Source organism: Taudactylus pleione, unplaced genomic scaffold (genome assembly GCF_031769625.1).
Source record: "Taudactylus pleione unplaced genomic scaffold, aTauple2 ptg000053l, whole genome shotgun sequence".
NCBI classification, from domain to species: Eukaryota; Metazoa; Chordata; class Amphibia; order Anura; family Myobatrachidae; genus Taudactylus; species Taudactylus pleione.
The window spans coordinates 6,247,675-6,271,259 of NW_028284455.1; the positions used below are offsets into that span (position 1 = coordinate 6,247,675).

A 23,585-nucleotide genomic window follows, 5' to 3' on the forward strand; every position below is an offset into this window, starting at 1 on the left:
GGTGTCCCTGGACATCCAGGACGCCTACCTCCATGTTCCGATAGCATCTTCACACCAGCGGTATCTGAGGTTCGCTATCCTTCAACACCACTATCCGTTCCGGGCGCTACCCTTTGGTCTCTCCACGGCACCGAGGGTGTTCACGAAGATTATGGCGGTCATGGCCGCACATCTTCGGAACCAGAATGTACGGCTGCTGCCGTACCTGGACGACCTCCTGTTGCTGGCGAGCTCCCCGGAGGTACTGCTTCAACATCTCCACCTGACGATCGCTTGCCTGCAAGCACACGGGTGGTTGATAAATTGGAAAAAGTCCTCCCTGATTCCATCACAGCGGATGGTTCATTTGGGAGCCCTGCTGGATTCACGTCAGCAAAGGATCTTCCTGACTCCGGAGAAGGTCGCCTCCCTACAGCTGCGGATACGCAGTTGCCTGAGCCGTTGCCGCCTGTCGGTCCATTCGGCTATGAGAGTTCTGGGGTCCATGGTGTCGACATTCGACATGGTGGAATTTGCCCAGTTCCATTCCCGGCCCCTGCAGGGGCTGATTCTATCAGAATGGAACGGGTTACCTCACCGGATCCGCTCTCAGGTGCTGGTGTTGTCTCCGGACGTTCGGCTATCTTTGGCTTGGTGGCTTCAGACAGCTCATCTGGTCGAGGGGTGCCCATTTTGGATCCCGGACTGGGTCCTGCTCACGACGGATGCCTGTCTCCGGGGTTGGGGGGCAGTGACCGGCTCTTTGTCGCTTCAGGGTCGTTGGTCAGCGGAAGAAGCACTTCTCCCCATCAACATCCTGGAACTGCGGGCAGTATACAGGGCCCTGCAGTCGTCCGGCCCCGCTCTTCACGGAAGGGCGGTACAGGTGCAGTCCGACAACGCCACCACGGTGGCGTATATCGACCACCAAGGCGGAACTCGCAGTCAGGCAGCGATGTCGGAGGTGTCTCGTATCCTGACTTGGGCGGAGGGTCACATTCCAGCGATCTCGGCGGTCTTCATCCCCGGAGTCCTCAATTGGGAGGCGGACTTCCTCAGCCGTCACGACGTGCATCCCGGGGAATGGTCGCTTCACCCAGAGGTGTTTCAGCTACTCGTGGACAGGTGGGGACTGCCGGAGCTGGACTTGATGGCCTCCCGTCACAATCACAAGTTGCCCGTTTACGGGTCAAGGACAAGAGACGCAGGTGCAAGTCTGGTGGACGCGCTGTCGGTGAAATGGAAGTTTCACCTGGCGTATCTGTTTCCTCCGATATCCCTGCTTCCTCGGGTTCTGCGGAAATTCAAGCAGGACGGCGGCATGCTCGTGCTGGTAGCTCCGGCGTGGCCCAGACGTCCTTGGTACTCCGATCTCAGGAGCCTCTCCATCGACGCTCCGTACCTTCTTCCTCAGCGTCGGGACCTGTTGTCTCAGGGGCCCTGCCTTTACCCGGATCTGGGTCGGCTGCCTTTGACGGCGTGGCTCTTGAGACAGCCGTCTTGAGGTCTCTGGGCTTCTCCAGTTCGGTTATTGGTACCATGCTCAGGGCACGCAAGCCTGCTTCAGCACGGATTTATCACAGAGTGTGGCACACTTACTTTCAGTGGTGTGAGTCCAGACATTATGATCCTCAGGTGTTCCGAGTTTCTAGGATCTTGGAATTTCTTCAGTCAGGATTGGATCTCGGCTTACGCCTTGCATCTCTGAAGGTTCATGTGTCCGCCTTGTCCGTGTGGTTTCAACGGCGGATTGCAATACTACCAGACGTTCACACCTTTTTCCAAGGTGTTCTCAGGATCCAGCCTCCCTTTGTGCCTCCTGTGGCTCCTTGGGACTTGGCGGTGGTGCTACGGGTCCTGCAGGGTCCTCCGGTTGAGCCTCTTGAGGCGGTGGAGCTCAAGTGGCTGACATTTAAGACGGTTTTTCTCCTGGCATTTGCTTCGGCCAGGAGGGTGTCTGAATTGGGGGCGCTTTCCTGTCGCCCTCCTTTCCTGATTTTTCACCAGGACAGAGCGGTGCTCCGCACTCGTCCTGAGTTTTTGCCCAAAGTGGTCTCGAAGTTTCATATTAATCAGGAACTTGTTGTGCCAGCTTTTCAGTCCCCTGATCTTTCAGCTGGTGAGACTTCCTTAGATGTGGTCCGGGCGCTTAGAATTTATGTAGACCGGACGGCTTCGGTTAGGAAGTCTGATTCCTTGTTTATCCTCTTTGGTTTTCACAAGAGGGGTTGGCCTGCCAACAAACAACCGTTAGCCCGTTGGCTTCGTTCCGTTATTTGTGAGGCTTATGCACAGGAGGGCTTACCTGTGCCAGCCTCTGTTAAGGCTCATTCCACTCGTTCTGTGGGTCCCTCTTGGGCTGCTAGACGTGGCGCTTCTGCTGTTCAGCTGTGTAAGGCGGCCACTTGGTCTTCAATTCAAACGTTTTTGAGGTTCTATGCGTTTGACACCTTTGCCTCTCAGGATGCATCCTTTGGGCGCCGGGTACTCCTTTCAGCACAGGAGCGTCCCCGCCCTTAGTTGTACTGCTTTGGGACATCCCCAAGGTCAACCCTGTGGACCCCCTATGGACCCTGAAGTAGAAAACAAGAGATATGGTAAGAACTTACCTTTGTTATCTCTGTTTCTACGAAGTCCATAGGGTCCACAGGGCGCCCGCCCTGACGCACCTGGCTTCAAATGGGCTGTGTGGCTGGTCACCGGTTTTCCGTCTCCCATTTCTGTGAGTATGGTTTCTTGTGTGTTCCAGTCTTCCTTCTCTCTGTTTAGTCTCCTCCTCCGGCCTTGGCTGCTTACCAACTGAGGTGCTGTGGCCGGGGGCGGGGTATAGAGGAGGACGGACCCAAGTGCATCCTGGGAGCAGCTAAAGCTTTAACTGCGTGGTGCCCATGGATCCAGATCTAGCTATACCCCAAGGTCAACCCTGTGGACCCTATGGACTTCGTAGAAACAGAGATAACAAAGGTAAGTTCTTACCATATCTCTTGTTTTAATGTTAGCTACACCCAATATTATCATGCATAAGGTAGAATATTATACTGTTAATTATTTAAAATAGTAAAAAAAATGCCAAACACTGTAGATTTTGCTTAGGTTTGCAACAACTTGGAAATATAAGCTTTAGTATGCAGTAGCTGTGGTTGTCTGTGTTTTTTTTTTTTTTTTTTTTTAGTTTATTTTTCTTTCCTGTCTCTTTCATTCTCCTCTCCCCAAGTCTCTCTGTCCTCTGATTTATTCTCTCCCCTACCCCCACCCTAGGACTTTCTCCCTTCAGCCTGGGTGTAGCAGCGGGGTGGTGCCACTACAAATGGATCTGACGTTCGGAGGAGAGGAAAGTTGGCAGACTCCTTCTCAATGGGGAGAATTTAATTGAACACTCTGTTGAATAGCGCTGGAAATGAGTTCCTGGACCTATTCAATTGGCCGCGCTGTTAACCCCAACTAAAGGATTTCTGCTAGCTGAATCCGACTAAACTAGGGCTGCAATGCTGGTTACAGGCTTAACGTGTGCGATAACAGCATCGTGGCCGGCACTTTAGTAGACTGCAGGTTAATGTGACTAAACACCCGGCTGTAGGCGCCATAACCTGCATCTCCCGACATAAGTGCAGGATGTGATAGGGACAACTGAATAGCTCCATGAACTCACTCCCGGTGACATTGAGCATCATCCTGGATTAAATCACCCCCTTTGATAGCACATGTGCGCTATGTCAGTTAGCTGTGGCACGTACTCATCACCGCAGTGACATTTTTTATTCTCCACTTAAAATAAAATATGCCCTGATATACAGGGAAACTCATTCTATAGGTCTTATTATACAAGAACACTCCTTCCATCTATGTATTCTCTCTGTCTGGTGTCACTGTACATTATGACAGGAAAGGTGTGCTGCTTCTCAACTTACAGGACTTAAAGGATCTGCTGCTAATGTCTTAGTGCCAGATACCGCAGGAACCTTTAGAGGTCTTGTGGAGTCCATGTCTCGACGGGTCATAACTGTTTTGGTGGCATGATGGTGAACTACACAATACTAGACAGGTGCTGTTAATGTTTTGGCTTATCAGTGTATGTATTATGGAAGGAGTGTCTGTATATCATGGCTATGGCATGGGGCAGGTGTCTGTATAATATGACATATGGACTCCAGTGGAATGGGGGGAGCAGATGACAGGGAAGGACCTGAGCAGAATGAGAGACAGGAGAGGAAAATAAACTAAAATAACCACATGGGGAGAACAGGTGTTAGGCATGATATATCATAATGTACAGAGACACTCTTTCAATATCTCTCTCCACCAAAAATGACAACACCCCCCCCCCCTCACTGCTCTCTCTTCTTGCTCTTTCTCGCTCTCTCTCTCTCTCTGTTTTTACACCTTGCCCATGTCCTAATGTGCACAGACACCAGACCATTGACCTTTTTAACAGCACTGAGAAATATTATCTAGATACTAGCAGTAGGCTGATGGCAATGCATTCTTACCCATGAGGTACATTCCAGGCCCAACCCAATGTTAATATCCTGGTTCTGTTTGTATTCCCTTACAGGTTACTCCTGTTTCTGAATTGTTTTTAACAGCAGTAAAGCTCAGCCATGAAAGCACAGGAGCAAAATATTTACATGTGGCAAGAGAAGACTCCAATAATCTATTCAGGTACAACAGTGCCAGTTAATATTTTCTATGGCTTTAACATTCTACAAAAGAACTATACAGATGTAGCCATGCTCATCTATCCCGCTATGCGTTCCTATCGCGGCATGGGTGGTGTGACCAGTGTGCCCACGTCTATGGTGTGCACGCGCATACCATATACTTCAATGGATTAAACTCCGGCTGCAACGAGTTGCAGCTTGGTGAGTGTTGCACTATGCCACGATGCATGTGATGAGCAGCAATGATGAACGTGGCTACATCTGTACCTGTAACTGATTTAATAAGCCATTTGCGATTTTAATGTACTGCCCTTGTGTACTTACACATACATTGCTTGATTTTTGAGAAAAGTATATGGTACTTGCAGGATCAGCCAGGTAGCTCTCGGGAGTGGTTATTAATAGGAATATGTATATACGTAAATATTTATTTTCAAATCGGCCATAATCCTACGTATACTATTTCAACTTGCATATGTTTATGAACCAATTAGTTGGGTACCTAAGTGTAATTCTTAAAAGTATTTTATTTCTCAGGACTTTGTTTTAAATAACTGATCCTGTTTTGATCATTGCTCTTTGTTATAACTGCATACTGTATGTTCAGCTTCAGTATTTTCAGCTTGCTAATGTCTAAGACCCAAATCTTGCGAGGCAGACAGAGTCTAAGAAGACTTTGAAGTCATTGCTTTTTTTGGGTGATTAGTGACTGTAAATCAGCCAAAAGGGTAGGTTCATGGTTGTGGTTATATCGCACTGCCTATAGGGGTCATATGTCGATAAAAAAGTTTGCTGCCCCTCATTGAGGACAGCAGTGATGGACACAAGCTTGGTCGGCAAAGACCACAATAACCAAGCTGTCAGTGAAACATGGTAGTGTGCAAGATAGGTCAATATGGCCATATTGACCTAAGTGCCATTACCTTCTCAGTAGGGGCAAACCTGGGAATGGGGGGATTAATAGTTACCTCAACCCCCCTAGGGATTGCAGAAGTACAAGTGCTTCTGTGGTATGCAGTCGGGACGCTGGCGGACCTAATCCCGACAGCCGGCTTCCCGACTGCTTAATCCCGGCGAGGGTTAAATGACAGGCGTCTAAATATAGACTCCTGTCATTTTACCGACGCTGGGAGACCAGTGCCCGGCATCCCGATCGAAGGGACGCCGAGTGTGGATAGCCGCTTTTAGGTTTAGGGTTCCCGGAGGGGACTTAGGGTTAGGCACCCCCCTGGGAGGTTAGGGTTAGGCTAGGGGAAAGGGGGGCTTAGGGTTAGGCACCCCAGGGGGGGGCTTAGGGTTAGGCACCTTCCCCGGGGGACTTGGGTTTAGGCGGCGGGGAAGGGGGGGGATTAGGGTTAGGCACTGGGGGGGAAGTTTAGGGTTAGGCACCCCTAAGGGAGGGTTATGGTTAGGGGATAGAATTAGGTTAGACAATACTTACCATGGACGATCAGGATTTCCTCCTCTGCCGGGATGCCACTGTCGGGATTCTAACCGCCGGGCATGGGTCCGGCGGTATATCATACCGATTCCGCTTTTGTGATACTTTTTAAATATGCAAGCATTTGGAAACCCCTCTCTAGAAATCCTGCCTTTGCCCACAATTTTTAGCATTTCCCAAAATGATGGCCTGTCTTCCGAGGTTCAGGAGAACAATCCTCAGTCCCTGCCAGGATGATCTCTTCGGGCACATTACCATGAGTAAATCACACAACAAATAGCAGTCAGCGCTCACAGAAAAGGGCAATGTTACCACTAGCTGCTTACTCGGGAAGTGTCCTAACCTTCCCTAATAGCAATAAATACAAGAAAAAGAGAGAAAAGCGCTCCGTGGTAGGGGAGTATTAAAGTATAAATGTATGTGTGTGAATCTGTATAAGATCTAATTATTGATATTTTAATGGTGGTGGTATTCTATGTGTGGTCTTTTATGTGGATAAGTGAATTGAAACAGGTGGGCAATAACTTGAGGCTGGAAGTTGAGGATGATCGGGGAATTAGTCCAGAGGTGAAAACACACAATGACTTAAGTGAATGAAACCGTCAGTTCATCTGGCTATAGCAGGTGGGCAAAAACTGTCGGCTGGATGTTCTAAGACAAAAAGTGATGTGATGGTAGTCTTAATGTATATCGGAAACTGGGACCAGGTATCCTAGTACCCTCGAATTAGTTAATGTCAGTATAACTGACCAATACAGGTGGACAAAAACTGTAGGCTGGGTGTTGCAGTGGAACTGTATGCTGTAGGTGCCTCCTCCTCTGTAGGCAACTCCACCTCGAGAAGAAGGAAACGCAGTATCAGGATGTCTTGCGACTCTCTATTGTGGTGATAGGTAAGTGGAAACTTACTTACCCAATGTAGATGTCTGCTGGTCTGACTCCTCCTTGCGTCCCGATCAGTTAGGTGCATGTGAGTGAGGGGCCCATAATCGTATAGCGTACAAATCAGCCAATTATGACTAAAAATACTTCTTTTAATAGAAAATAAAGGAATGAAATAAAACAACTACCACACAATAGTATGGTGGCAAATAACATAATTCTATAAAAGTGTCAGTATTGTCCCAACGCGTTTCATCCCTATTTGGGACTTCTTCAAGGGCAAATGGTTGTTACTGTGTCCTTACCGTCTATTTATAGGTACTTGGTCCTTTCAACATTGGCCTACCCTAAGAATCCCTACCCTTGCACGAATACACGCGCCATGTGCGCATGCGCACATTACGGAACCCGGAAGTGCATCAGCCTCCGTTTATTGACACAGGAGGGGACATGAGCTTGCCGTTGAATGTTCACCTCTATATGACCACACGCGCCATGTGCGCATGCGCGCACCATGGAACCCGGAAGTGCGGCTTCTGACCTCATTTTTGTCAATGTTGAAAGGACCAAGTACCTATAAATAGACGGTAAGGACACAGTAACAACCATTTGCCCTTGAAGAAGTCCCAAATAGGGATGAAACGCGTTGGGACAATACTGACACTTTTATAGATTTATGTTATTTGCCACCATACTATTGTGTGGTAGTTGTTTTATTTCATTCCTTTATTTTCTATTAAAAGAAGTATTTTTAGTCATAATTGACTGATTTGTATGCTATACGATTATGGGCCCCTCACTCACATGCACCTAACTGATCGGAACGCAAGGAGGAGCCAGACCAGCAGACGTCTACGTTGGGTAAGTAAGTTTCCACTTACCTATCACCACAATAGAGAGTCGCAAGACATCCTGATACTGTGTTTCCTTATTCTCGAGGTGGAGTTGCCTACAGAGGAGGAGGCACCTACAGCCTACAGTTTTTGTCCACCTGTATTGGTCAGTTATACTGACATTAATTCGAGGGTACTAGGATACCTGGTCCCAGTTTCCGATCTACATTAAGACTACCATCACATCACCTTTTGTCTTAGAACATCCAGCCGACAGTTTTTGCCCACCTGCTATAGCCAGATGAACTGACGGTTTCATTCACTTAAGTCATTGTGTGTTTTCACCTCTGGAGTAATTCCCCGATCATCCTCAACTTCCAGCCTCAAGTTATTGCCCACCTGTTTCAATTCACTTATCCACATAAAAGACCACACATAGAATACCACCACCATTAAAATATCAATAATTAGATCTTATACAGATTCACACACATACCTTTATACTTTAATACTCCCCTACCACGGAGCGCTTTTCTCTCTTTTTCTTGTATACATTACCATGAGGCAGCACAGTTGTATTATTATCTATGTGAAATCAAATCTCATTCCTGCTCAGTGTTTTGTCTTCTTGTGTCTGCCGTTCTGCACTTGACAGCAGAGGGTGTTTCTTCCAGGGGACAAGATAAACTAATTACAAACTAGTAAGGTGTCTATTGGCTCTAAGAAAGATCTCAGTTATTTCTTTTTATGAAAGTCCTGAAAAATATGGTTTTAACAATCAAGGAATTGCGGTTTATTGTGGTTGCGTTTGGTGTAGATCGAAATTCCCTTCGAAATGGGTCAAGTGATCATTTGAACTAAGAATACATCAGTTTGTTACCAAAAATGCATCAGGCACTACTACGGTGTCTGTGAGACAACCACTGCAATAGAAGTTACACTCTTTGTGGTATAGAATTGAAAAATTGTGACTACGCATACTAGTGATCTAGGCTGAGGGGGAAGCCAATAGTCCTATTATTGCAATTTTCAGGGTCTGTGGTCCCTAGTAAAAGCCAGGCTTGTCACTGTTGTGGTATTAAGGGTGGTACATTACTAAACACTCTAGTTCATTGACATCTTCTGCTGTGGGGCAAAGCTGTAAGAATTTAGTCACATGGCAGCAACTTGGTTCCTTGGTGTTTACTGTTAGAAAATTTGACAAGTTTATTGTTTATTGTGCCGAAATCCACTTGTGTCTTACGTTAACCATCAGACCGGCACAAAGAGCTCCCTAAATGCTCCAGCAATATCGACATTAGTAAGTCTATGTATGGAAACTGGGACACCTTAGCAGACACATTGTGGAGAGTTGTCTCCGGACATTTATTAGCACATTGTGGAGAGGTGGAGGCTGCCATACCTTAACATGATGACATCCTGGGTAAACCACAAGGTGGAGTGATTCTGCTCAAGGACTAGGAATCCACAGGCGTTTCTTGTCTATGCTATCACTGTCACATAGGCATTTTATCTGATTGCGATGGTTTTCTGCTTTCCTAAGTAGGTATGTTGGTCGCAACATACTGTCTAAAACTTTTGTGGTACTTGGATATTCTCCTAAATAGGGACCTATTTAGGGTTTGGAGGACATGTTTCTTAGGGCCATATTCAATTAGAGGCGAAAAGTCCAAGGTCTGACTTTTCGCCGTCATCGCTGATTTCCTGGGCATAAAGTATCGGGCGCGTGTCCGCGTATCCCCATATTCAATTAGGAATCGGCGAAAACGGGACACGGTGAAAAGGTAAGTATTGAAAAGTCCTGTCACTTTTGGGGAAGTCAGCCTGTCAACCCCAATAGATGGTCTGACATGGGGTATCACTATGGGTACCCCCAAATTGGTCTGCTAAAGGTATTTGGGGTTTTTAAATGGTGTTGGTTTTTATGCTTCTTTGTAAAGGTGGTGAAGAATAGCATTTTGCAACATTATTTTTTTGGAAAACAACTGGTCCCATCAAATTTGGGGTACATGAAAATGGATGCAAGCATATTTTGAAGTCCCTAAAGTGAACTTTAAAAATTCTTTAAAAATCCATCTGCCGCAACCAACTGCATTCTAAAAAACATCTGCCGCATACTTGGGGACCTCCCTGAGTCGATTTTGCTAGTTTTTAAGTTGTCCCCCAATTTTTTTTGTGGTGTCCTATGCTACTTTAGAAAAAAAAAAATTTTGACACAGAAAACGTTTAGGGGACATTCCAAGAACTGCAGGGTACTTTTTTTAAAGTCTGCACCCTAAAACTCCAATTCTGCACTTTTTTCGCCACCTGTTCTATGGTGAAAAGTTATTCCCTTTTTTTGACAGACTTTTCGCACTTGCGAAAAGTCTTTGAAATTGAATATGGGGATAAGTGAAAATGACGTCATCAACGGACTTTTCAACCCTAATTGAATACAGCCCTTAGAAAGTTTAGGTATGATGCATTTGCGACCACAATATAGTCCGAGGACAGTTAAATTTGGGGTTGATGGCATTTAACGACCTCACACAGTGAATGTGAAATTCCTCATGTGGCAAGTTTTTCTTCTGGATAATTCCAGGACCTGGAGATTGATGGACTTGACAGCTCTGTCTTGCAGGTCCCACTGCATGATGATTTTTTTATTATTAGTGTTAAACTTTTCTCTGGCTGAAACTATAATTTCATCTAACATGGTTATCAGAAACAGCATATTGTGATTCCTTCTTAGATTAAGATCAGTATACAGAGGACAAAGGATCTCCTCTACCTTGTGGAACAGATTTAGATGAGTGCAAAGTCCAATAGGAGTCTCGCATGATGTGCTCCTGTGCACATTTCTGGATATTACTGTAAACCTCCTTTTTTTTTCTTTTTTCTTTTTTTTTTGAGATACGACGTAAAATAAGCGATGTTTCAAGCTAGTAACATCCCACAACCAGACCACTTATAAGGTTTCTATGGGACCTCACACTTAATTCAACCTCCCTCATTGGATGTCTTTAGGGCATTGAATATTTGTCACAAGGACACTAGAGTTTAGGAAAACTGGTCATCTTCTAGTCCTCTGCAATATTCTACCTCAGTGATTTCCTTGTGGGCAGTATGCATGGGGTTTTGTCTGAGCAACTGTGTCGGGCAGTCACATGGTTCCTTGGTGCATACCTTTACAAACGTTATATATATTTTTTTTTTTGCGCCAAAAGACACTACTGGTTGGAAGATTCTGCACACTGTCTTTCTGTTAGCATAACCACTCAAAAGGGAAGTGTTGGGACATCCCTATGGTCTACTGCCCACAGGTGGATGAAAGAGAGAATAGGATTTTTATATGGACATTTCAATCCTTTTCTCTCAATCCATTATGGGACATTGTGCAATGCATTCTCTCATTTACTCTACTTATCCTGTTAAAAGTTCACCAAAGTTAAATGGTGTTAAGGCGTGGATTCTCTCCTGCGCGCTCTCTCTCGCGAGAGAGAGAGAACGAGTGCGTGCCTCTCTCCCTCTGCGCGAGCTCTCGCTCTCATGAGATGCTTGGTTAGAAAATGACGGAGTTCCTTTTTGGAGTATTGAATGTTTTAATGTGCAGTCTTCAAGAAGGTAGCATGGTCCATTGTTCCTCCCAAAGGAATTGGAGAAATGATTTAACTGAAGGTTAAAAATCACATTGTCTCGAAGACCTGAGGATTTTCTGTGTTATGCTGTATTCTTTGTGATAATAGTTAAAATGATTGTATTATCACTAGCTTTATTTTTTACACATTTTACATCTTTCCCCCAAGTAACACTAGTGCCTCTCTCTTCTGCAGCGTACAGTTCCGGACAACTCCTCTGGATAGCACAGGTGTCCCACACATACTGGAACACACAGTTTTATGTGGCTCCCACAAATATCCATGTAGGGACCCTTTCTTCAAAATGTTAAATCGATCATTATCCACGTTTATGAATGCTTTCACAGGTAAATTATTTGTCCTTATGTGATACTTCATTTTAAATTGCATGTGACTGATGCTAAGTTACTACAGCTACAGATGAATTAATGTAAGAACTTGGAGTTTTCGATTAGAAACATAGTGCTGATCACTGTGAGAAGGTATGAATATTCTAACCAGCTGTGAATGTGACATGGTTATAATACAATTAAATAACATATAAAAAATGTTACTCTGGCTGTGAATTCTACCTCTGGTTTAATAAGGTTGAGAAATACTTGAAAAATTATTTATTTAAATTGGGTAACCCTATTAATAATGAGTACGGATTTATTTTTATAAAACCTATGAAATCAACACATTCATTAATACAGTAAAATTAAAAAATATTTATTTTTCTGTAACCTAAAGTAATGAATATTTGCATAATCCATATCTACAATAGCAAATACTTGATTTTAATTTACGGTAATTTATTTTATAATACGAATAGTACTCTTAACTTTTTTTTTTTTTAATATTTCACTTTGACTTAAGGGTATATTATAAATTTACAAATGATATAGTAAAATGTTATTTTTATTTATCCATAATAATTTCAGTACCCCCAAACACAATATTTTTTCTTTCTTTCTTCAACTGATATATATGTTAATATAACAAGAAGTTGTAGATCACTCCCAATCTTATACTGACTTACCTCAAATTTAATAAAAATAAATCCACTCTGTCTGAGCAATACAGTACTTAATTTGTTAACATAGGTTCTAAGTCAGAACCCGAACACAGAATTTATTAAGTCTTATTCAGTGTTCTATTCAATAATCTGAGATTATATTATAGAAAATTATTGTAAAATAGCAGACTGCAAGTGCAATAAGTAGATTAAAGCACAAACATACTAGGAAACACACCTATAGGACTCCTGGATGTTTGGGGAAATATCTGTTATCTTGCAATAAGGAATGTTGCCTTCTTGCCTCCAAACTGAAGAACAATCGTATGTCCTAGTTAAAAACCTGTCTGTTGAGATGGCGGTGGGCAGGGACAAGTTTGCAGGTGGGGTATGGCTTCAGATTGGCTTTACAGCTGTATCTCTGAGTGGTTTAGCTTCTACATACCACTTTGATGTCTACCAGCTATTGGGCAGCATGTTTTGGGCACTTTATTAGGAGAAAACTTAATGGAGAAGGTTTGTCCCAAACATACAGACTATTATGTGTTTTGACCATATTTTCAAAAAAGTATTAATATGTACATTACAATGTCATCTATCCAAGGAGCCTTATACTTGTAGGCATTGCAATTCTATCTGTCCATCAGCTGCCAATAATGTCTAATATGAATAATTGAGTTAATGTGTTGCATATTATGGTGAATACAAAGGTTTAGTTTGATTTGTCTTAACCTTGACACAGATTTAAATTTTGTTTTGCTTAATGGTTTCATTTAGAGTTTCCCAAACTCCGTCATTTCAGCCCAGGTTTTAAAAATATATCCATGCTTGAGTCCAGATGGTTAAATCAAATTGACTGCTGTACTAATTAAGTCACCTGAGCTCAAGCATGGATATCCTTAAAACGTTTACTGTAATGTCGGAGTTTGGGAATCTGTGTTCTAAAGAATTAAACAATATGTACTGTTTGCAGGAGATGTTTGTAGAATGTTTTGAAGAGTCCTAATACAGCAATGGGTCTTGCCCTTTACAAGCTTCCAGTTTAAGAAACTTGTATTCGACTTTTGTAATGCATAACATTCACCTTATTGGAAGTGGTTATTTACACACATGAATGTAGATGTGACAATGTTCCTCTGACATGAAGCTTGTGGAGTCTCACTCATTAGTGTGTCTTTGTTTTTGCAGCAAGTGATTATACCATGTACCCATTTTCATCTCAGAATGCCAAGGACTTCCAGAATCTCCTGTCTGTGTACTTAGATGCTGTGTTTTTCCCGTGCCTGAGAGAACTAGATTTTTGGTACAGTAACATTCATTTTCAAATTGATATGTTAGCTAATACACTTATGCTATAGATCTATACCTATGATCAATGTTTAGTTAATATCCCTTTTATTTTATTTAGGCAAGAAGGATGGAGATTAGAACATGAAAACCCAACTGATTCTAAATCACCATTAATATTTAAAGGAATTGTGTTTAATGAAATGAAGGGGGCATTTGTAAGTTTTTTATATTTTTTCTTATTTGGTTAAATGCTGATCATCATACTGGTTGTACAGTGAATGCTAGATATAATAGCAGAAATCATTCTATGTAACCAGACAGGTGTCACTGTGTGAATGACTGCCCAGGTAGGAGATTAATTCATTGTATTTTGTAATCTCCGTTGATGACAATTGATGAAATTGATTAGGGTATTGTTATGGACATATTCTGTTCTGCTGCTTTTAATCATATATTAAGTTTGGATGTCTATTATTTCTTCCTTTTAAGGGTTACAGATCATTACTTTGAAAATTAAATTAGCATTATTATTGCATAGAATTGAGCAGTGCTAAATATCGGTGTTCATGACACTGGAACCAACATAGAAACATTAAGAACTGCTGCTGCTGGTATTTATACCTCTTTTGACTGACTCTAAGGGGTATATTTACTAAAGTGCGGGTTTTTAGAAGTGGAGATGTTGCCCATAGAAAACCAATCAGATTCTAGCTATTGTCTTCTAGAAGGTGATAGATAAATGTTAAGTAGAATCTGATTGGTTGCTGTGGCAACATCTACACTTCTAAAAACTTGCACTTTAATAAATGTACCCATAGGGCCTTAGTGGGAGATACTTTGTGCTTCTGGCTACACTTTGCCAACTATACATGACTGTCAATTTCCAGACAGCAATTTCGGTTCTTATCAATGTGACACCTGAGAGCTTTCTGTTGGATTCAACTTATGGCTTGTGTATATATGTTTCTATTACCAATGAACTGCCTGGTCATTTATCGTATCCCAGCTTCCTATGAACTTGCTGTTTTCTTACTATCGGCCAGCCCAACAGAGGATTGTATGTTGCGTTACCCCCAGGGGTAACCTATGATCAATTACACTACTTTTTGCCAATAAACCAGTTATGTCATTGGGTTCTTCTAATTATCAGTATCTTTTGCATCAATGTATTTTTATTGAGAGATTAATTGTATCTATTATTATTTATGTCTGTTTTGTTTACATATTATGTTTTATTAAATTTAGATTTTAGTATTTAAGTTGCTGTATATTTTTTAATTGCACAGCATCTACATACTTTCCTTTTTTTCTATTTTAATAATTGCATATGACACCTGTTTGTTTGACTTTTGGAATCTCACCTTGAAGCAAACAGTCAATTACGTTTGTTATTTGTATTAGATACTGTATTTGCTGGTGTTGGCTGTCTATCTTGTTTTTTGTTTTTGTTTTTTTTAGGGCTCCAAGCTTTGCTTACATTTTGCAGAAGTCTGTTATAGTCTTGCGTAGCTTAATGGATAACCGTTTATGCAATTTTAAAGTTTTCTTTTGTTTGCTTCCCAACAGACGGATAACGAGAGCGTATTTGCACAGCATCTGCAGAACAAGCTTCTTCCTGACCACACATATGCTGTTGTGTCTGGAGGAGAGCCGTTAAACATTCCAGACCTCACCTGGGAGCAGCTGAGGCACTTCCACGCTACTCACTATCACCCGAGTAATGCCAGGTAGGTACAGTACTGAAGCTTTAACTTTAGTGTACACCATGTTTCCCAGTCATGGGTGCAGCAATCTCTATCCCAAACATACAGTATGCTGAAATTATTTCATCTCAAAACCAAATTGAACAGCCGTTATTTTGGCAGCCGTATTATAATGTCTCCTGCGCTTCAATCCCCTTCATATATTTATTAGGACAACTTGGCACTTATACATGCATTATGTTGAGTAAAATGAGATTGCAAAACTGAGAAGACACAAAAATGTATTTCATCTGAGGCCATCGAGCAATTGTTTGACTTTAGGTCACTGGTTTCAACCGTGCAGCCCTTATAGTCTTGTAAAGGGAATTATAGTCTACTTAGAGTATCACATAGATATTTGTTATGCTTCCAGGTTCTTTACTTATGGTAATCTCCCATTGGAGCTGCATTTAAAACAAATACATGAAGATGCCTTGAGCAAGTTTGAGTGCACAAACCCACGGACTGCAGTTCCTGCACAACAGCGCTGGGATACACCGGTAGGTTTACTGCTGTGTCAATATATTTATATACTATGTATTTATTTTTATTATTTTATTGTTAGAGGAACACTATCTATGTATCATTCTCTTGTATACTTATACTTGATGACCTCTGGATTCTCAGTATACGTTTCTACTGTTTTTATAGAGCATTTTCCTCTAGTATCTATTTTTTCAAATGCTGTATACCAGGGGTGGCCAACCAGTCAGAGGCAAAGAGCCAAAAAATATCTATAGTCAAGCCAAAGAGCCGATAGCATGCGTGCGCTGAAGGCATGCATGGAAAAATGGCCCTGGCCTAGCTGTCACAAGGCCACGCACCATTTTTGTGTGCATGACTTTGGAATGACACTTGCAAGAGCATGACCTTGTGTCACACCCTCGTTATTAGTCACACTGGGGGCAAGCCCAGCCCAGCACATTGAAAATACTCTCTTAGTGCCCCCTGTATTTGTGCCCCTTATGCAGTATCCGGTACTTACCTGACCACACTGGTTCTGGCTCCTGCTGCATCTGACTGGTTCTAACTAGATCCATCAGGTGCGCAGGGCAGGCTCCTCACAACACGGGTGACTCATAATATCACCCGCGCACTGCATCACTGGGAACGCTGGCCTCTAAAGCAAATCAGAGGCTTCGTTAGCCTCTGACCGCTTCAGAGGCCAGCGTTCACAGTTCCAGTGGGGGGAGCCGCATCAGACCTATATGGCTCGAGAGCTGCATGTTGGCCACCCCTGTTGTATACTGTTCATTTCTAAATTGTTAGTGTTCAAAACTGACCAGATTGCAACTACAAGTGTGTCCTCATACACCTAACCTCAATATGCCATGCGGCACGAGATGCCTGGCGTGAGTGAGCTGCGACAAGCAATATAGCGTCTTGTCTCATTCCCTCAGATGTGCGTCTTAGTTGCAACGCAATGCGACAAACTGCTTCACAAGACTGCACTGATTACTTTGATATGCAACACTTGGATATCTGTGCGACTGAGTGTGAATCAGTACAATCTGGAACTTTGTGTGAGAAACACAAAGCTGCGGCGGCTGCTGCACCGTACCACTTCGTATACAGATTCAGACTCCGTCGCACACAGATATACAAGTGTCGCATATCAAATGATTCAGTGCAATCTCGTAAAGCAGTTTTGCCGCATCATATTGTGACTAAAGGTGTGTAGCCACTACACGAGAGTGGAACGACTGTACGATTACAACATTCATAATCGGTCAGCATTCTGTGCAGTGGATAATGTTCCCACACTGACCGATATGTCGTTCAGTGCAGGCACCCTCCCTCATCCCCGAACATGTTGATATCGGCAGGTTGGCCTGTATGCTCAGACGATGACCGATGCAGGCAACGACCAGCGGGAGCGTGCATCGCTGGTCTTTGCCGATATATTCACTGCATGATTAATGAACGATAATGATGTCTTAATCATTCAATTGCTAATTTTTCTCGTGTAGTGAATAAGACGCACGTTAGAGTGTCTGATATCCAAAGCCTCACACTCGGGTAAGCTCACTGGGGATCTGAGTAACACCGGCCAGGTGAGTGTTACTGGGCCTTGTAGTCCCACAGCGTCTACGCTTACCCATCTCACTCGCAGGGCTTCGTCCCTCCTCTCTCAGCAACTCTGGCAACTCCACATCTACTCTCACCGTTGGTCTAGCTCCCCCTAACACAGATGCATATCAAAATAAGACTAAGGGACTCTCTCTCCGTTTACAGACCTGGCCCCCTTACAATACCGTTACAGCCATTACATTGGCTGGTGAAATGCTGCTCTGGCAGCTTCGACTTTCATCCCTGGCTCTTTCACATGGCTTCTGTCTCTGCTTGGTGTACCACACCCGCCCTGGCATTAAAGTCTCCCACTACATCCTTGGCGTCACACTGCCCCATCGGTTTGTTCCCTTAAAGCATGCCCCATTACACTTATGGGAAGCTGTTACCATTGTGTTCTGAGAATTTACACCTCCAGGTGTGAACAAAAGCGGGCCTATACAGCATTCAACTTGGCTTGTCTGCCGGTTTCATCTTAGACCAGGATATTGTGATTCTCTTATAATTTGTCCTCTGGCAGCAAGGATACTCTGGGTCTTCTTGATGTTGTCCGAATCTTGTGGATCTATGTGGAGAGATGGGCTGTATACTGTAAATTGTATAGCCTCCTGGCGCTCTAAAATGTGCACAAGACAGGTTGGCCAACGACTAACCAGTCTGTGGCTAGATGGATTATGGTGACCATCTGACAAGCGAATGTTTTGGAGGAAGCCCGAATTCCAGATCACCTGATGGCCCATTCTACCAGACCGGTGAGCGCCTCAGAGGGACTTGGACCCTCTGTGGCGCAGTTATGCATGGTGGCCACCAAACCATACTTTAACAGAGTATACTAAAACATTTTTCTCCTTCATCCACTAGGGGACACTGGAGTTCAAGACAGTGGGGTATAGACGGTGGTAGAGTAGAGCCTGGCACTTTAAATAATCTAGAAGTGTGACTGGCTCCTCCCCCTCTATGCCCCATCAGCCCCAGTTTTTAGAATGTGCCCGAGAGAGCCGGTCGCACATCAGGCTGTCTCCAGCCTTTCTCATATAATCATATTTTAAGCTTTTATACAAGCAATGAGGACAGGCAGGCTGCTTACTGTGGCAGTCTGCCTGCTACGTGGGAGCCGCCGGGAGGGCACCACACGGCTACTGCAGTCTGTGTCCGGTGACCCTGAGGGGGGACTTTAAACAGAGTCATCGGACTCCATGAGGACCCGCCACAACTGAAACCGGTTCGTGTCCGGGTTTCCTCATTTGGCCCCCAGCCCAGCAACCCGGCCGCAGCAGTCCGTAAGTATATCCCACTACTCCTGACTAGCTGGAGTGGTGGGCCAAAACGCTGGGCTCAGGGACAGCGCACACTGCATGGCTGTCACACACTGCTCCTTCCCCCTGCCAGTGAAAGTGGTAGTGTCGGAGCTGCTGACTGACTTATTCCTAGCCATCCCCCTCCTATTAACGAGGGGATGGAGTCGGGCTCGTGCTCTAAGCCCTCATCTGAGAGCAGCGCGGTCTGCCGGTCCGTTAGCGCTGCTGCGCTGACATACTCTGCATTAGTCCCCCCGGGAAGGGACCTCAGAGGTACCTGGGAGGGCATCCTGCCGCGTCTAGAGCGGGCAGCAGCAGCCCCCCCATTATTAAAATGGCGGCCGCACTCGGGGAAAAGCCACGCCCCCCTTCGCGGCCCTAATTGCGGGGCAGCCCAACCAGCGGGGCAGCCAGGTGTGAGTAAGACAGACGCCGCACCGCTGCTCACTAAATAGTGCAGCACAGGCGAGGTCCTGCCATCTGGTGTAATGGCCGGCTTCAGGAGGCCAGACGCGTCCCTCTACAGAGGCAGTTGCAGCGCTGACAAGCAGCGCGATCCTTGGTAAGGAGTACCCGCGTAAAGAGGCTTCCCTTATTGAGCGGCCCAGCCTTATAAATGTATCTGCTGGTCCCGCACCCCGTTCTGCAGGGCCGGGAGGAAGGTTGTGTGTTCCCTACATTACGCCCAGCCCACTCTTTCCTAGTAAGTGGGCAGAGGCGAGCATAACAGTGCACGCGCGCGCGCACACACTGATAGCCGGGATTTTAGGGAAGGGCGCGTCATGCATAATAGCCGCGCCATCTGTACCACTGCCTGCCGCTGGTTAAAGGTGCAGTGCAGACCAGCGCCTGAAGAGCGCGGCTGCCTCCTAACTCCTGCAACAGGGTTAATTAGCGTGGGTATCCTACGCGACTCCCTCCCTCTCCCACGCTGGGAGTGCTGCTAGCACAAAAGTAGAGATAGGAGTATAGGGCTGGCTACAAATAAGTATCAGCGCAGGGCTCGGATCTCTCCACGGCTCTTGCTGTGTGGAGTTTGTATGTTCTCCCGGTGCAGGCAGCACTGTCTTTGCTTAGGCTGGTTTTAAAAAATTAGCAACGCTCCTCATCTAGATCTCAGGAGGAGATGCCGCGTCCCGCAGCTCCTGGCTGGGCTGAGCAGGCTTCCCTGTTAGCTATAACATAGGGCTAATAGCCTTACGTTATACCAGCACAATGCGGCTCCCCGATGCAGTGCTGTATGACCTTCACACTCCTGTCACAGCAGGACAGCATCACCGCTTTATACTATTAAGGGGGCTAGCAGCGCTGTGCTAACTGGAGTGTAGCAGTTTGCACACGTACAGCGCGGTATTCATGTACAAACAGCGCCCCCTGTTTCCCTTTTAAGGACTGTAGTTACTACTGCACACAAGCATGATAGCTCAGTGCACTACCTGCAGCAGGGAGTGCTTTAGCGTGGGTCTCTTACGCCTTCCACACTGGGAGTGCTTCAGCGCAAAGGGTAGGGGAGGCCCTGTCCTTGTATGACAGGAGTTTAGTGCTAGCTACAGTGCATAGCTGGTTGCTAGCTGTATGGGAACTAGCCCAATTCCCTTTTGCACCATAACACCACGTTAGGCGGTTCTGAAAGAGGCCAGTTCAGTCGATGCATCACAGCTAGAAGCGAGGGATTGACGAGACAGTCCCGCCAATGCAGCGCCGCTTGGCAGGCTTCCCTTCGTTCTATAACAAAGGGCGCCTAGCTTAATCTAATGGCTTGGTATCTTAGCTTGTGAAGTATCATAGCCTCATGGTGTACTAGCTCTACTGTTCTGGTGCTGCTGCCAGAACTTATGGTTATAGCATACCCTTCACCCAGGGTTAGCACATTTTGGCGTCCCATCCCCAGGCTTATGCCTCACATGGGCTCGCCTTAAAGAGGGGCAGTATCTTCCCATGCATATATGTGGCAGCACATATACTACATTACTACATATACTACATTATAGGCTGGTCTTAAAACCTTTCACCAGTTTTCTGTGCTTACTTTAGAAGGTATGCATATGTGCATCTATTTATTTCTCATGTGTTCCCTTCGGCAGCACATACAGGAAGAGGTTAGTAACGTGGCATTGCTGCCTCACAGCACTGAGGTGGTCTTTTTGATTCCCACTTCGAAAAATGGGTTAATCTGGCGCTAAAATGGCTCACCTGCTAAGGCGAGTACACCTGTAACAGAAGGGTCCCAGGATTGAAACCAGTCTGGGACAGCACGCAGCTAACATACCCTGCCCCTGCGCAGTAGCAGAGTGACGGCCACACGCGGTACATGAGCAGTTCCCCTGCGTGGGGGTAAGCCACGTGTATGGTATGTATATGTGTGTGTGTATATATATATATATATGTAATATGTATATTGTATTTTATACTAGCCCTGCAGTAGAACATATACATGCTGGAGTGAATTTTGTCCTTGGGCTCAGTTCCTTCCATGGTTTTAATTTTTGCTCATGTTCTAATTTTACAATATTATTGTCACCTACTAAATTTGTATGTAGGTATGCATATGCATATGTGGATATCGCTTCTTATCCTTACCATAAGAGCAGGGGTAGGATCTGTTGTTATCAGTTTTATGTCTGATACCTTGCATATTGATAGAAGGCTGCGATTGGAGGCTGTACTCCTGATGCGGTAGATGGTACAATAACTCCGCTTAACACGATCTCTCCCGGGGGATTGGGTTGTGTGTATATACATGTATATGTGTAGGAGGCCTATACTTCTACAAGCATTAGGTTACCTATAATACCACGCATGGGAAGCCGCCAGGGATTACCAGAAGCTGTAGGCTATATCCATACATATTATATGGTGGCTCTATAATCTAAAGTCATGTGCTGCAGCTTACATAGTGATAGTCACAATTCCCTAAGGCATTGCTTCTAGTATGGACCCTAGCCATGTCACATGTATATAAGGATATATACTTATATAGCTCGGTTCATGTTAGTCTATATCTATGGCGCCCCGTTTCGGGGGACCTATTATCATTACAGTGATGCACTTGGTAGCAAACTGGTAAGACGCCCATTCCTTGTATGTATATTTCCTAATAATTGGGAAACAAAAACCTGTTTTCTGTTTAACCCTACTGGGGTTAACACTACTGCTATCTCCCTTCTTTGCTTGGGATAACTAACGAGTTCTATGTCTAAGTACAGGTACCCTTCTCAGTATCGATTCCGATACTCCATATTATTGTCGTATATCTCAATAGAATGAGTCTAAAGGGCCCTTAGGTACAATTCATATCTTGAAGGCCTAGGGCCACCTACCGATTTAGGCAGGGACAGACCTGGGTTATATTAGATTGGTGGGCATAATACACATTGTAAATATTTATGTAAGGATACTTAAACTAGCAGACCGTTTTTGGAGTATAAGTATAATCTTCAGATACACGTCTCTAATGGAACAGGCTCAGGTATAGAGTCCTGTTTTACGACCTTCTTGTCTCCACTAACATTCTGCTAGTTTCCACAGTATTTTCTACTGCACATCTCCAGACTGAAGTACGTGCTGTAGGGCATTGGTCTTAGCCCACTGAAGCTACTCTCTATTCCTAATGTGGCGGGTTGCTTTGCGATACAACAGGTCAGTGACATTCTACATTTCGGGCCAGAGGGCTGGTCGCTCACAGGTGAGAGCTTACCCACTAATGCCTCGGTAGAGGCTCCTATTTCATGTAAACTGACATACATAGAGTTCTTCTCCCTTACTGCCTCCTAGCAGCCATCCGCTCTTTTAATCAGTTGGCTCTACACTTTAGAATTTTCCTGGAGTGTGGGTGCATAGTTACAACATTGAGAACCAATTCTACTAGAATCCGTTGGCGTTATGGACCAAAGCACATCTCTGGGCTACTGCACATCTTTACATAGAAGTGTGACAGTCACTATGTTCCACTCAGGGGGCCTGGTGGGTTTCCTGTTCAGTAGCTGTTGATATTTTTATCATACTGACAGGTACCTGACTGGTATCTTCCTGGTTGTTTTCATGCTATGTTCAGGCCAGCAGTTACTACTACCTATGCACTTCCATCATGTTGGAAGTTGTCCGTTGTTTTCTCTTTAGCGTCAGGGTTTCAGTTGCTGGTTTATTCCTGTTCTCAGAAGGGGTTGTACTGCGGTCTGACCCTCTGGAAGGTATTGTAATCTCAATCTTCTCGAAGCCGCCTCGGCCTCATGCCCAGGGTGATCTCCACTCGTTGGAGATTTCTATGGTCTCATCCTTCCGCTGGTTCACAACTTTGTAGTAGTTGGACTTTCGGAAGGGTTCAGGGCGACTGTGCGGCCTTGACTTTTACCTTATACTTTTTGTGAGGAGTCTGTGGACTCTCTGTTTTTGTAGATTGGTATCGTTATACTTCTATCTATATGAGTTATGTCCAGCAGTGCTGGTATTCTGCTATCTGCAAAATGTGGCAGCTTCCTGTTTCCGAATCTGGTACGGTTTCCTCGAGGTTTCTTCTCGGGTTACTGCCCTTCTCCTATGGATTCGGGTAGGAGTTCTCTGCTCCCAACAGTCTGGCTTGGTCTGTTTTCAGCTGAGTTTACAGTGTTCTGATGCTTCTCATCTGAGGGTGTTTTCTCGCTAGCCGCTTATTCCATTCGATTACTGTACGTTGTGGTATTCTGTGTCTGTTCCGCACGGAGTTCTGGTTGTCTCCTGGCTCACGACACTTGATTCTCAGCTCTTGCCTTCCGTTGAACCTCCGGTTCTATGCGGTCCCT

At 44.7% G+C, this 23,585-nt stretch overlaps 1 protein-coding gene across 1 annotated transcript in view; it reads left to right on the forward strand.

Annotated features, from left to right (window-relative positions):
* Positions 1–23,585, forward strand: part of PITRM1 (pitrilysin metallopeptidase 1) — a 92,734-nt gene that overhangs the window by 7,586 nt on the left and 61,563 nt on the right. Inside the window, exons 3-8 of the mRNA XM_088462711.1 lie at positions 4,532–4,638; positions 11,606–11,757; positions 13,596–13,710; positions 13,816–13,912; positions 15,264–15,424; positions 15,813–15,939. Of these exons, the coding sequence (XP_088318837.1) occupies positions 4,532–4,638; positions 11,606–11,757; positions 13,596–13,710; positions 13,816–13,912; positions 15,264–15,424; positions 15,813–15,939 (759 nt within the window). The remainder of the gene's footprint in view (positions 1–4,531; positions 4,639–11,605; positions 11,758–13,595; positions 13,711–13,815; positions 13,913–15,263; positions 15,425–15,812; positions 15,940–23,585) is intronic.